General features: G+C 42.6%; 1 protein-coding gene across 3 annotated transcripts; it reads left to right on the top strand.

The window, feature by feature from the left end:
- The first annotated feature begins 878 nt into the window (after nt 1–878).
- Nucleotides 879–10,633, top strand: LOC148474348 (beta-1,4-galactosyltransferase galt-1-like). 3 transcript variants are annotated; one of them, XM_088458770.1, is made up of 2 exons: nt 879–960; nt 8,703–10,633. In XM_088458770.1, the coding sequence occupies exons 1-2, from the start codon at nt 917–919 to the stop codon at nt 10,012–10,014; spliced, it is 1,356 nt and encodes a 451-aa protein (XP_088314896.1). In that variant the 5' UTR covers nt 879–916; the 3' UTR covers nt 10,015–10,633. The 3 variants fall into 3 exon arrangements, 2 of the variants coding, with proteins under 2 accessions (XP_088314896.1, XP_088314895.1); XM_088458769.1 differs by lacking the exon at nt 879–960 and adding an exon at nt 3,149–3,292; XR_015872894.1 differs by lacking the exon at nt 879–960 and adding an exon at nt 7,494–7,801 and having other exon boundaries at nt 8,703–8,785.
- The last annotated feature ends 4,763 nt before the right edge of the window (nt 10,634–15,396 follow it).

Below are 15,396 nucleotides of genomic sequence, written 5' to 3'. Positions count from 1 at the left end.
TTTTTTATTTATTTAATTTAGTTTTGGACAAGTAGAACTCAAAGTCCAAATTTCATTACCACTGAAAAGAGCCTCAATAAAAAACAAAAAAAACACCAGATGGAAGTGTCAGAGGTTGTTGTACAATGTGGGTTCCTTTCTACCAGCTACTTAACACTATACAGGTACTGTTGAATAAATAGCGACAGCATGCACTATTGTACTTTACAATCAGGAACAGGGCAGTAATACAAAAAGACTGGGTAATAACGGACAGAGGTAAAGGCCCCCATACATCAGAGATTGATTGCAGCAATCGTGCAATTTGCAATCGATTGTGTATAAAAATCTTTCCCTTTTTTAATCAATTGTGGCCATTCTGCAATCGACTGAAAAAAGGGAAAGATTTTTATACACAATCGATTGCAAATTGCACGATTGCTGCAATCAATCTCTGATGTATGGGGGCCTTTAGAGGGTCCTGCTCACAAATTACACTCTACAAAAGGAAAATTATGTACTTATTTAACAGTAAAGTCTTTCCCAGGCACAACAGGCGTCGGTGGAGGGACCCCGTGTGCTGTGTACGGCTGCATTACCTACAGTGGGAATTAAGAGTTGTGCTCCCTCCCAGCCCCACCTCCTCCCTCCAGAAGCAGCTGTGCTCCCCACTCTCTATCTGCAGGGTGTGTAACCAGCTACTGTACACACCCCAGCCCCACCTCTCCAATTACACTCACACTGCTGGGCACTTCACTCTGGGTTATTACTAAGGAGCAGACTGGATTGAATGAAACAGCTGAGCTTCATATAATAATAATATATATATATATATATATTATCAGTGCATACAGTAGCTGGAACATAATATAAAGAGGAGGGAAAACACGACACTTATAGGAAGTTGTGAGGATCACCAGACAGCGGATGAGGACTCATGACCTGCACAACGAAGGGACAGGCAAGGACAGGAAAGCAGAGGTGAGACACTAACACTTATACATACGCAATATATACACACACGGCTCCTGTATACCATTACTATAGGGGTCAGATACAGAAATACACCATTGCAGCGAATAGTAACATTAGCTTGACCCGTAGACATAACCCTTTATTTCTGTGAGATTGATTACAGCCCCCAGCCCCTGCCAGAAGGTGGTAATGCGTCATCCATAATGCTGGGGAGAATGTGGATTGCCCTCGTCACCAGCTCTCACCAGGGCACAGGTGGCAGCGAGCAGTCAGTGGGTGCAGAGAGTAGAGACCCCGTCAGTGAGAGTCTCCCGTCTGCTGCCCCCATCACCTACAATTACTGCAGCCACTGTTATATCATGTCCTGATGTACACGAGGGGGATTTGTACATGGCGCCCGGGGGCACAAAAGTCGTTTGAAAGTACCACCAATAAACTGCACACATGCCTATGTACTAAGCCGTGGAGAGTGATAACTGAGAGAGATAAAAGGGGTTTATTTTACTAAGCCTTGGATGGAGATAAAGTGGACGGTGATAAAGTACCAACCAATCAGCTCCTAACTGTGAACTCACATACACTGTGCAGGTTACATACACAGACATCACAATAACGTCACAGCGGCAAAGTGTCAGGTACAATCCGGTACGGTCACAGATGCGCTAACAGCAGCCTGGAGAATGGATAATCTGGCTGTGCAACCAGATGTACAATGCAGTCACAAAGATGCGTACAGCTCATGGACTAAGTTCCGCATTTATTTCCGTGCGCACAATGTGGGTATAATTACGGCAGACTTGGCCCCATAGTTGGTAACGGCCCCCCATTTCCAGGGGCACTTTAATGTTAAAGCGATTTGGAAGTGTCCCTGTTATCCACAATGAACCAATGACACAATAAAACCTTATAGTTTGTGGCAGGTTAGAGACAATTCTCAAGTTATTATTAATGGATAATCAGCATTTAAAAATCAACGTAGCTCTTGCCCATTAGCAAAAGGTGGTATCCTCAGTGATGCAAATAAATGTTACTTGAATCCAAAAGGGGTATCAACATGTGATGGTACCCGGCAAAGCTACTTTTTTCTACCTGGTGAGTGCCGGATCATGGATAGATAGATATAGATATATATATAGATATATATATATAATGCACGTGTCACTTTTCAGGTAAGTCAGCGTGGGACTTTAGCAAAACTTCCCCTATGTCAGTGTTTCCCAAACCCGGTCCTCAGAGCCGACTCACAGGCCAGACATTAGGGATATCCCTGCTTCAGCACAGGCGGGTAAAATAAAACCGACGGTATCTTAAGCCACCTGTGCTCATGCAGAGGAATCCTCAGTACCTGGACTGTGAGACGAGGACCAGGTTCGGGGAACACTGCTCTATGCTTAAAAAGAAAAGCAAACAAAAACACAAAAACAGCGATGATGAAATGATTACTTCCATCCTTTTCAGATGATAAATTCGAGATTAAGCAACATGACTGCCCTCCCTGCTGATACAAGCTTTACTGTGGTGGTTACACTAACATAAAAGATCTGATAATACAACTTCCTAATGCAGAGTTTCCCAAAGTCCTCCATTACAGTCCAGGTTTTGAGGATAGCCATGCTCGAGTCCAAATGGTTAAATCAAATTGACTGATATACTGATTAAATCACCTGTGCTCAAGCATGAATATCCTTAAAACCAGGACTGTAGTGGTGGATTTTTGAGAACCTCTGACTCATGTACATCAAAGAGTGATGGGCTTTAGCCCTGCAGATGAAGGGGTTACCACAGTAAAGCTGGCCACACACTAGACCAACTTACATCCAACCAGCCAACTTGTTGATTGGTTGGAATGAGAATCTGGTAACGTATGGGGAGTAAATGATGATCAGCAATTTGCTCCTAAATGCCAGAAAACAGATGAAAATGGCGTCAGACAAGTTTGTTAAATGTTTGATCTAAACTATTTGTTCAAATAACAGGTTTGGTCCATTTTTCAACATTTGGGAGCAAATTGCTGATCATCAGTTACTCCCATACGTTACCAGATTTTCATTCCAACCAATCAACTAGTTGGCTGGTTGGACAGATAATCTTTAGATGTGTGACCAGCTTTAGGGTGTGTCTGCCTAATTGTGAACACCTGCAGGGCAGAACAAAGGAGCATACCTGAGCCAGATTATTTAGAGCTGCACATAGCAGGTGACGGCGTTCGCCAGCTCTGGACAACCTTTGTGATGACCTCTTGCAAATATACTCCCCCAATCTGTGTTTTTTTTCGCAGCTTGTGCATGTTATACATGTGTCTACGTGTTTCGGCTATTTGCCCCCCATCCCCCCACAGGTGAGACAGGAAGCTATGTCTGATGTATTAGAGGTATTTTGTGTTTTATTCAGGCCTAATTATTCTGCAGGCAGAACAAATGGCTACAAACATATGACGTAAAACGGGGCGTTTATTCTACTCATGCCAGCCCGTGCGTATCTTGCGATAATTGCAACATTACATTCACACACCTGCAGCTTATTTAGTGAATGCAAATATCAATGATCTCAGAACCATGTGTACATATGTACTAATATAATAGAGATAAAATTATAATATATATATATATATATATATATATAATTTAATTTTTTTTTTTCTCATACATAGGGCGTATTCAAGTTGAAGCGAAAAGCAGTTTTCGCGTGTTTTTGGTGAAAACTTTTCGCCAATGACGTCATTTTCGCCTGTTTGGATTTTACTCCGTATTCAATTTGAAAGACTTTCCGCCTAGTCGATGCAATGTACCAGGCGAAAAAGTTTTGCCTATGAATAGCAGGCAGAAAAAAGTGCAGAATTGGGGTTTTGGGGTGCAACATTGCGGGAACCCCCGTGCAGCCTTCAGACAGTCCCCCAAAGGTAAACTGTCAATTTAAAAAAAAAAAAATAACACTTAAGGACACCCCAAAAATTCACTTTGAATTTGGGGGCGAAAGAAAATGTTGGGGGACAAAGATAAAAACTAGCGAACTTGTCTCTGGGGGGGGTCCCCAAGTATGCCCCACGTGTTTTTTTTCATTGCAGGTGCTTGCGGTAGGTGGATTTTTCACGATTTTTTCAACTTAACTTTGGCAACTTTAAAATATGCTGACCCCCATTTTCAAGTACCCCAAATTTGCTGGGATAAGTTATTTTCTGTAAAAAATACTCCTGAATACTATTCTGCATCATGTATAGAAAAACGCTATTTAGCAGCTATTGAGCCCATTTAAAACACCAAATACCTTCAGCGAGCCAAATCGGGGGGTACCATAGGGAACCCCCATGTCACCGCATCTTTTGGGGGGTGTCAGGCTGATTTCCCCAAATCTGACAGCACTTTCCGCCTGTTCAAGTTTCGCCGGGTCCCGTTTTCGCCTACTTCCATATTGAATACGGGGTAAAGCGGGCACGGCCGCGATACTTTTCCGGCTGCAAAAGACGCGATGTAGGCGAAAAGTCTGGAAGGCGGAAAAGTATCGCGGATCCGCTCTAATTGAATACGGCTCACAGTTTTATTAGTATATGTACCAGATTCCAATAACTTCTTTTCCCAATAAATTTTACAGCCTGAACTAAACTTTGTACCTTCAGTAAACAAATCTATTGTAATGGTCAAACCATATAATGCTTTCAATTTAACATTCCTAAAACCAGAGTCTTAAACAGAATAAAGTGAAATCGGATATCAGCACATGTATCATGGAAACGGTCAGTTCCTAGAAGTACAATAAATAAACTATTTTAAGAATAAAGGTGCGTACACACACACACACGATGTTTTGAACGATTTAACTATAATGACGTCATTATCGTTCAAAAAAATCGTTCAGTGTAAAACTATTGGTGCATACACACGATCAGATTTTTCCTTCAGATATGGACGATAACGATTTAAAAATCGTTCAGTCGTTCATATCTGAAGGAAAATCGTTCATATCTGACATGCCTGAACGATGGACGATCAACGATGCGCGTTCACGTTTGTCAGATAACGATATCTGACATCTGATGGGTTTGCAGTCAGACTTGGACGATTCCATTCATTTTAATGCAGTCAAAAATCGTTCAATCGTTCAAAACTTTGGTAAAATCGTTCAAATCGTTTAATCGTTCAGTCGTTCATCTGACAAATCTGACAAGTCTGACAAATCTGACCGTGTGTACGCTCCATATAAATGATGAACGATTATCGTTCATTCGCGTTCACGTTTGTCGATTGTAGTTTGTAGCTCAGTCAGACTGGCCAGCTGAACGATTTTCAATAGAAGTTGCAACATTTTTCCTTCAACACAGAAAATAGTTTATTATGTAAAGTAAAACCAACTACTTTGTAAAACTATTTTAGTTCACTTTTTCAAGGGAAAAACTGAACGAAAATCGTTCATTACTTACATTGTTGTGTGTGTACGCACCTTAAAGGTGCATGCACACACGATTTTTTGAATGATTATCGATAACGATATCGTTCAAAAAATCGTTCACTTTCTGAGTTAAAACTATGAACGATTATCGTTCATGCGCGTTCACGTTTGTAGTTCAGTCAGACTGACCAACTCAACGATTTTCAGTAAGGGAATATGCAAAAATCGTTTGTAGTTCAAAAAAATCGTTCGTTACATTTAGTAAATGAACGATTTTAGTAAACAATGGCCCTGATTCAGACCCACTCGCAAGCGGCTGTCCGCTCGCAAGTGGGTCGATGTTGTGCACTGCGCATGCGCACGACGGCGGGAGCTCCATCGTGCGCATGCGCCAGACGCGACGAGCGAAGTAAAGTCCTTCGCTCGTTGTGTCTGATCAAAGGGGGCGTGCTGTCGATGTTGATTGACAGCACGCCCCCTTTGGTGGGCGTGCTGGGGGCGTGCCTCCCTGACGGGGGCGTTCCCAAGGGAACGCCTCCCGTCAGAAGCCGGCCCACTGACATCACTAGTGATGTCAGTGGGAGTGATTTTGGCTCTGATAGAGCCAAAATCACTCCGGGCCTTGCGGTTGAAACCTCAACCGCAGGCTCCGGCACGCAGTTTCGATGGTCGCGATGGTCAAGACCATCGCGGCCATCAAACTGCACGCTCATATAGGCTGTGGGTGGTGACCCACAGCTATAAGAGCGTCCAGGGGGACGCTTCATAGTTATGGAGGGCGGCCCTCATTCAGAGCGTGCGCTCTGCTCAGAGCGTACGGCTCTGAATGAGGGCCAATGATCTTTCATTTTTCCCTTGAAAAAATAAACGAAAATCGTTCATTTACTAAATCGTCGTGTTTGTGTGTATGTATGCAGCTTATCTAGTTATACAGTGAGTGGCAGCCGCTGATTTCTACAATCTATCCAATAATAATAAAAAAAAAAACACTGTGCCAAACGTAATAGCCTGCAAGGCAGCGGTGAGATTCAGGGGTGGTTCCTTGAGATACAAAGGGGTATAATTACTAAAGTGCAGGTTTTTAGAAGTGGAGGTGTTGCCATAACAACCAAATCAGATTCTACTTCTCATTCATCGAGCTCAGTGGTAGCCAACCCTGGTCCTCGAGAGCTACCAACGGTGCATGTTTTCCAGGTCTCCTCACATAATTAAGTGATATAATTAGCTCCACCTGTGGATCTTTTCAATGTGTTAGTGAGTAATGACTACAACTGTGCACCTGCTGGGTGGTCTGGAAAACGTGACCTATTAGTAGCTCTCGAGGACCGAGGTTGGCTACCCCTGATCTAGCTGCTAGCACCTTCTAGAAGATAGCTAGAATATGATTGGTTGCTTTGGGCAACAACGCTATTTCTACAACCCTGCACTTTAGTAAATACTACACCCCCAACAGTCACATTTATTTTTAGAGGCTAAAAGCAACCTGGTTTTGCCTTTTTTTATTATGATACAGATACTCCGCACAGCGGCTGTTACACAATAACCAAAATGGTTTCTTCCATCAGCTTTTAAAATAAAACTTTGTTTTCTGCAATTGTACGAATATGAATTATTATAAGAATGTATGTTATGTGGCTCATTCAGCCAAATGCCTCTCACCTCTGCGATGGGGTATAATTACTAAAGTGAGGGTCTTTAAGAAGTGGAGATGTTGCCCATAGCAACCAATCACATTCTACTTATTTAACTAGCACCTTCTAGAAGATAATAGCTAGAATCTGATTGGTTGCTATGGGCAACATCTCCACTTCCAATAACCCCGCACTTTAGTAATTATACTCCCTTAATGCAGCGACCACATTCTTATCACAGCATTTATCATAAAATATATATAGTATAGTGATACTGGCCTGCAGCAGTGAGAGCCATCGTGTTGCTTCACCGTACAAACAGCGCTGGGGGGGGGATTAATAAAACAGTATATGTAGTATGCTGTGTTCGGGCAGAAATTACAGTGATTATAAGATACAAGTCATCGCAGTATTAATAGCTACACTGATATGAAGTCTGATAAGGAACAGCACAGTAATAATATACACACATACATCTATACTAATATAATGAAAAAGTTCTGTCTGTTTGCTCCAAGTTGGCGTAAAAACGACTGAAACGATTTCCATGAAAACGGCATCGTTGTGTAGCGGGAACGCCTAGAAATAACCTGCGCCCAGTTACATCCACATCCGTCACGTTACAGCTGAGCAAGAACAAACAAAGCTTATTGCACACTTTGCTACTCTCCCCCCTTAGTGCCTAACCCCAACTTCCCCCGGTGGTGCCTAACCCTCCCCCCTAGGGGTGCCTAGCCCTCCCCCCCTAGGGGTACCTAGCCCCCTCAAAACCTAACCCCGCTATGCAACCTAAAGGGCTTCTTACAGGACAAGTTTGAAGAATGGCAGTAAAGGTGCGCACACACGTAACGATTTTATAACCAACAATTTCTGTCAGATTTTCCCTTGAAAAAGTGAACGATTTTTTTAAGTGTAATGAACGATTTTTACAACGATGAACGAATAATGTTCCTTCCCTTAATGAAAATCGTCATGTTGGACAGTCTGAAATGGACAATAAACTACAAACGGGAGCGCACTTGAATGATTATCGTTCATCGTTATAACTCAGAAACTGAACGATTTTTTGAACGATAACGACAAATCGTTCAAAAAAATAGTTACGCGTGTATGCACCTTTAGGTTTTCTCTCTCCAAGGTTCGATAGATCTCTCTATCCTGCTCCAATCCAGGGGAAGGAGAGGCGCCATTGTTGGAACCTGAGGAGAGTAGAACACACAATAATATACACACACACACACAATAATATACACACACACACACAATAATATACATGCACACACACAATAATATACATGCACACACACACACAATAATATACATGCACACTTGCACCATCAGTATCCAATGAATAGCTAGTTTAGTTTGGGGACCGTGTGGCATTAAAGAGAAGTAATGTCTCACACACACACACACACACACACACACACACACACACACACACACACACGTTGTCCTAAGAAAGTCTCCAGTTGTCGAATAACATTCACAACAGTCTGTGTCATATTCTTATTGCAAACTTTTCACTGTGGCCGCCCCACTATAGGTCATTGCTGCAGGCCATATGAGGCACAAGAGGCCGGAGGCACAGAGCCCGCTGCTGCAGAACACAGCTTGGCCAACACACTACTGGGCAATATAAATGGCGGAAGGGATGTGATGTGTACACGGGAAATGCTGTACTGGTAACTAATGTCTTATTGACGCTACGAACGCATCATTCTCTGTTTGCAGATATCCCATCTGTGACGGGAGGAGGAGGAGATTGTTTTACTTTAAGCGAAGTTTCCTCCTCATCTGCTCCCTGGTAATCGCATGCACGCTGCTACTTGCAAATTTATACTTGCAAAGAAAACCAAAATATTTGTCAAAGTGCATCCATGGGGCGACAAGCCACGACACCATCACGCCACTCCAGGGCAGCAAATCTTTTATAATAGCCCCCTACTACGATGACAGGGAAGGAAAGAAGATTCGCATACTAAGCATGGTTCACCACATAGAGGTAAAAAGACTGTACTGTTATCTCTGCTGTACGGTGGAAACGTCATTGCACATTTCCGAGGCGAAAATAGACATCCACGAAGATCGCTTTGGCTTTTCATTTGGCTTGGCCGACATAATTTGCTACGAGCCACCAAACTGTCAACCAGCGTACGTGTATCTTAGCGAGTCTCCCGATCAAAATATAACTCAGCTGACCAAGTTTAAAATTCAAAACCGCGAGCGTGGGGAATTTACGGCGAACTTCACGGTCTGCATTTCCACCTTGTATGGAAACTACAGCAACGCCTTGCAGTTAATTCAAACCATTGAAATGTACAAGTTACTGGGGGCACAGAAAGTCACTATCTACCTCAAAAACTGCAGCCAGCAGGTTACAAAAATCTTGGAGCACTACAGCAAAGAAGGGAGAATTGAAGTAGTACCGTGGCCCATTCACAGACACTTGCAGGTTTCTCAAAACTGGCTCTATGGGGGCGATGACAAAGAGATTGGTTACTACGGACAAATGGCGACGCTGAATGACTGCCTCTATAGGAACATGTACAGGAGTAGGTTTGTGCTACTCAATGACATTGATGAAATAATTCTGCCGTTTAAACACCTGACATGGGATAGTCTGATGGAAAGTCTTCAGCAGGAGAACCCGGGTGTTGGGGTTTTCCTGTTTGAATCGCACACTTTTCCTCAAAATTTTGTCACCGACGGGAACTTTTCCGATGTTTCTTGGTGGAAAAAGGTTCCGGGATTCGATATACTGCAGCACGTCAGCAGGGAACCAGCGCAACCAAATGCTTTCAATCGCCGGAAAATGATTGTGGACCCAAGGAAGGTGATCCAAACATCCGTACACTCTGTTTTACGCAGTTTTGGGAATTCTATCAATGTTCCTCTAGAGACTGCCATAGTCCACCACTGCCGGTCACCACAACAGCCAAACTCGAACAGATCATCATATATTGATGATAGGACTATTTGGAAGTATAATGCTTCATTAATTAGGAATGTTAACCAAGTGCTAAATCAATTATCTTTACAATGACAGGAAATATATGCGCTATATCTTGAACATCGATAGTCAATACGGGTTACTTTCAAGTTTGAGCCAAGGCATAGGCATTTTTTTATTTTTTTTTTAACACCAATTTATTTAAAAGAGTTTGTTACATAATGTAATTGAAAAAACAAAAAATAAATGACACGCATTCACAATGTGCCTATTGGGTAAAGAATAATTCATGCACATTACAGTTTGTTCTCTTTTGTTAAAGGTCATCTTTTGCCTATATATAAAGTGCAAGCAGAAATTTTGTGGCATAAACCCATATCCAGCCTCACAGTACCTCAGAAGTGGCAGGTGCCTCAGTGAAGTGAGCAGTTCCTTGCTGCATTCTCATGAATAATTGGGGGCTCGTCCGAGAGGAAATCTGAATTAGGGTCATAGGGCCCGATTTATGATTGAGTACTCAATTGTGGAAATAAATATGATTATATATTTTTGTTTTGTGGTTAAAATAAATAATTACAATGCCCAGGTTTTTCAGTTCGGTGTTCAGGGGGTTGGGGGGACAACTAAAAATATTTATTTTGAAAGTTAAACTTTTGTTTCAGGGAAAACATTATTATTTAATTTTTTTTATGTATATTAGGGTCTAGTTACAGTCAGAGGATTACAGTTACAGATCTGTTGGCAAATTTATTTTTTTCATCTTGCGAATTACAAAAACTACAAGTTGCAAATGTTTCTAAGTGCCGTGTACGTTCCACGTGTAGGACCTGAGGCAGAGAGCATACATACACCCGTTTGTGGACCATCACTTCCATCTCTTCACACTGAGCAAGCTCTGGAACCAAACGTAGGCAAGGACGAGTGTCCTACGCATTTGTATATTGCATCTCCATATAGATCGCACAGGGGCTCATTTATGAATGATGGAATTTCCAATATGATCTGAGCGTGACATTACCGCCCATGATCGCATTGCATTATGCGATTATAGCGCCAGGATGCATCATCCGGCCCACGCAGGGATGGGCTCCGAAAGGATCCTGTCCCTGCGATGTGCCCGGAGTGTCGTAGGGGCTGCTGAGCATGCGTAGTCCCGCTGACTGCACATGCACGGCCGCCATTGCCTATGGAACCCTCTCCCGGTAAGTTTTGCAATGACTAGCCTACTGGCTACAATGGGCTAACGCCATCTTCAGATAGCCGTCGCTGCGGGGGCCAATATCCGGACTATGTATCGCATTTCGGACGTTGGTGAATTTGGCAGCATCGCTTCCCCCATTGACACCAGCTGTGATCCCTCCATTCCCGCAGGTTTCTGAGATATCTGCTATGGTCCCTCCTTCATACATCTGGAGGAAACGTAATATTTACGGTTAACCCCCAAAACGGGTGTTTTCTATGATTAAGCCGCAAATATACAATGATAAATGAGCCCCTATGTGATAAACCATCACCGGTGTATATTATATATCAATACTTATTTGTTTGCACAGTGCCCCACCGACCTCCCCTGTAATTCCACCCCCCATGCCTTCCCTCTAAATGACCTTGCAGACACGACTGTATAGTTATTTAAAAGCATTTGCACCTTGTCGGCAATATAAACATGCTCATAAAGTTTTGTTTCTACAAAGCAAGTATGTTCCTGATAAAGCCAGGGGTGCGGACTACTAACAGGCAGCTGTATACTGAGGCACCAGCAGCTCTACCTGGCAAAATGACTAACACAGGGGGTGGGGGCTGTGCCACACCTGGTAACAGAACACGTAGGAGCGCTGCGCAGATGTTATCCTGGATGTCAGCTGGGGAACTGACGATTATACACCAACGAGACCAGTCCCCACCGCTCCCAGAGAAAGAATTCCAGCTGGGGAAAACTAGGGGCGAGATCGACGGCACCAGGCCCATCACAGGGAGCCATATCCGTGAGCAAAGGTGTTATAGAGAATGCAAACAGTGCACCGACAATCTGCATTAAGCTATATCCAACCATTAACCCCTTCTCATTCTCCATTAACCCCTCAGCAGCCACCATTTCATCATTACTCCTTACACGCATCGTGCGCCTACACAAATAGCGCACCTCTGCGTAATTCCTCACTGCTGATTGGTCAGAGCTGACCAGTTCCTCTCTGAGCAACTGTAAGACGTGGTGCTGAGGACGACAGGGCCGCGCACACAAGATCCATAACCTGAAGGGTTAATGTGGCTATCAATAGGATATGCGAGTGGACATGCTGGGAACAGTAGTCCTCCAGGCAGAACGTTAAAGTAGGATTGATCGCACTTGTGGTGGTGATGGTCACTGCTGGGGGCGGTTAGTCCACACGTGGAAAATATGGGGACTGGGGAGCGGGAGATACCTTTGCACAGGTATAGTAGAAATGTAATTTGAATACCCCATATTAGTCTAGATCAGTGGTGTCAAACTCGGGCCCTTCAGCTGCAAGTGGAACTACACATCCCAGCATGCACTGCCAGAGTTTTGCTGTTAGGGCATGTTAAAACTGTGCCAGGGCATGCTGGGATATGTAGTCCCACAGCAGCTGGAGGGCCAGAGTTTGACACCACTGGTCTAGATCACAGGTTCTCAAACTCTGTCCTCAGGACCCCAAACAGTGCATGTTTTGCAGGTCTCCTCACATAATTACTAGTGAAATAATTAGCTGCACCTGTAGATCTTTTAAAACGTCAGTGAGTAATGAATACACCGGTGCACCTGCTAGGTGACCTGCAAAGAGTGAACTGTGTGGGGTCCTGAGGACAGAGTTTGAGAACCACTGGTCTAGATCAGTGGTTCTCAAACTCTGTCCTCAGGACCCCACACAGGTCACGATTTCCAGGTCACCCAGCAGGTGCCCAGGTGTATTCATTACTCACTGACACATTTTCCAGGTCACCCAGCAGGTGCACAGGCGTATTCATGACTCACTGACACATTTTAAAAGACCCACAGGTGGAGCTAATTATTTCACTTGTGATTCTGTGAGGTGACCTGGAAAACATGCACTGTTTGGGATCCTGAGGACCAAGTTTGAGAAGCTGGGGTCTAGAATGAGTAAGGGGAGGTCTAATCACGTATAGTGTCATATACACAATGTATCTTACCCTCTACCAGCTCCGGAGAATCCATCTTTTATATCTATCTACCCTTAAGGGCCTGGGAAACCCTGTTTTGTCTTCAGGCTGCAGTTATAGGGTAACCTCTGGCGCTGTCCATACCTAGTTATTTTATATACTTTTAACTGCCCAAAATTTGCCCATAACTGTCCCAAACTATCTTATAAGCAGTCTGGGGACACCAGGACCCTTTTTTTTTTTTTTTGACAGCATTTCCTCACAAATTACCCTTATATGGGACTACTATTTGGCTTTGGTTTAGTTACCCTTAAATAACTTCACCCCTACTTTGAGCCCAGCAGAAACAACACACACATATATATATATATATATATATAGCTAGCCATTACTTCCTAATAGAATGACTCCGTACGTTCTCACTCTTCTAAATAGTTGAGGCTATAGTTGGTTAAAAAAAAATCCATGGTAAAGGCAAATATATGACAAATTAGAAGCGTTTTAATCTAAGATGTACATTTCAAATTATGAAATCATTTATCCATAGTACAGGGAGTAATTCAGGGCTGAGGAAGATCCCACCTACAGCAAGTAACCATAAGGAACCTATAACAGCCGGCCGGGGATCTGTCTCTCTCTCCTGAACCTGTCGCTAATAAGCGAGTTATACCCGGAGCATCTACAGCCACAATCATCATTGTTTTATAACTAACAGTATTCATCATTATAAGATACACATTAGACATTACGGTGCTGCTTATAGAGGAGCCACAGAGCACTGCAGAGTACAGGTGTGAGGACCAGCTTATTGTACAAATAATACTATGCAAAGATGGAAACACTCAAAACATTATATAAGTGCGAGAGAGTAAAGCGCTATAAATACAGGTGAACTTATTTAACCTTTGAGTTAAGGTTCTGGACAAGCATAAAATATGCAAAATATGCAGAAAACAATCATGACATCACAAGTTACAGCTCTGTACAGTAAAACCTGTATAGGTGACAGGTAAAAGCTGGGTAGGAACAGGTACTCCTACCACAGGCGCAGCACTCTTACACCCCCTACCCCCATACCTCCAGATACACGCACATCCCCTCCCCACACCCCCATTACTCTTTCCCTCTCCCTCCTGCCTCAATCCACCCCCACAGTCATATCAGTGAGCGCGGCTCACCACCCTTTATTCACGTGTATAGGTGACACACATGTACATAATATTCAGTAAAACGTGTATAGGTGACACATGTACATAATATTCAGTAAATACAGAGAAGAGAGCGCCCACTAGTGCACAAACAATTACAAAGTGCATGAGAACATGAGAGGGTCTATTATGAGGAGTAGTTTGCAGGGAGTGTGTATGATTACGTGGGGGGATAAGTGAAGCAGAATGTTGGTGTGTGGTCACAAGTGTGTAATATAACATTTGTGTAATACTGAGAGACATGCATGTAATACAACAGGTGTGTAATACTGAGGGTCATGTGTGTAATATAACATTTGTGTAATACTGAGACATGCATGTAATATAACATTTGTGTAATACTGAGAGACATGCATGTAATACAACAGGTGTGTAATACAACAGGTGTGTAATACTGAGGCACATGTCTAATATAACATTTGTGTAATACTGAGAGACATGTCTGTAATATAACATTTGTGTAATACTGAGGCACAGGTGTGTAATATAACATTTGTGTAATACTGAGAGACATGTCTAATATAACATTTGTGTAATACTGAGAGACATGTCTAATATAACATTTGTGTAATACTGAGAGACATGTCTAATATAACATTTGTGCAATACTGAGAGACGTGTGTAATATAACATTTGTGTAATACTGAGGCACATGTCTGTAATATAACATTTGTGTAATACTGAGGCACATGTCTGTAATATAACATTTGTGTAATACTGAGAGACATGTCTAATATAACATTTGTGCAATACTGAGAGACATGCATGTAATACAACAGATGTGTAATGTAACATGTGTAATACTGAGAGACGTGTGTAATATAACATTTGTGTAATACTGAGAGACATGTGTAATATAACATTTGTGTAATACTGAGAGACGTGTGTAATATAACATTTGTGTAATACTGAGAGACGTGTGTAATATAACATTTGTGTAATACTGAGAGACATGCATGTAATACAACAGATGTGTAATACAACAGGTGTGTAATATAACATTTGTGTAATACTGAGGCACATGTGTGTAATATAACATTTGTGTAATACTGAGAGACATGTCTAATATAACATTTGTGTAATACTGAGGCACGTGTGTAATATAACATTTGTGTAATACTGAGAGACA

Source organism: Taudactylus pleione, unplaced genomic scaffold, assembly GCF_031769625.1.
Source record: "Taudactylus pleione unplaced genomic scaffold, aTauple2 ptg000850l, whole genome shotgun sequence".
Lineage (NCBI taxonomy): Eukaryota > Metazoa > Chordata > Amphibia > Anura > Myobatrachidae > Taudactylus > Taudactylus pleione.
The sequence above is the reverse complement of the archived record's forward strand: the minus strand, read 5'-3'. Positions and strand labels throughout refer to the sequence as shown.

Bases quoted from the DNA above. Each gene is read 5' to 3' on its own strand.
- LOC148474348 (XM_088458769.1), top strand. From the start codon at position 3,186: ATGACCTCTTGCAAATATACTCCCCCAATCTGTGTTTTTTTTCGCAGC. The intron at 3,293-8,702 runs GTGAGACAGGAA...CTCTGTTTGCAG, and splicing joins TGCCCCCCATCCCCCCACAG to ATATCCCATCTGTGACGGGA.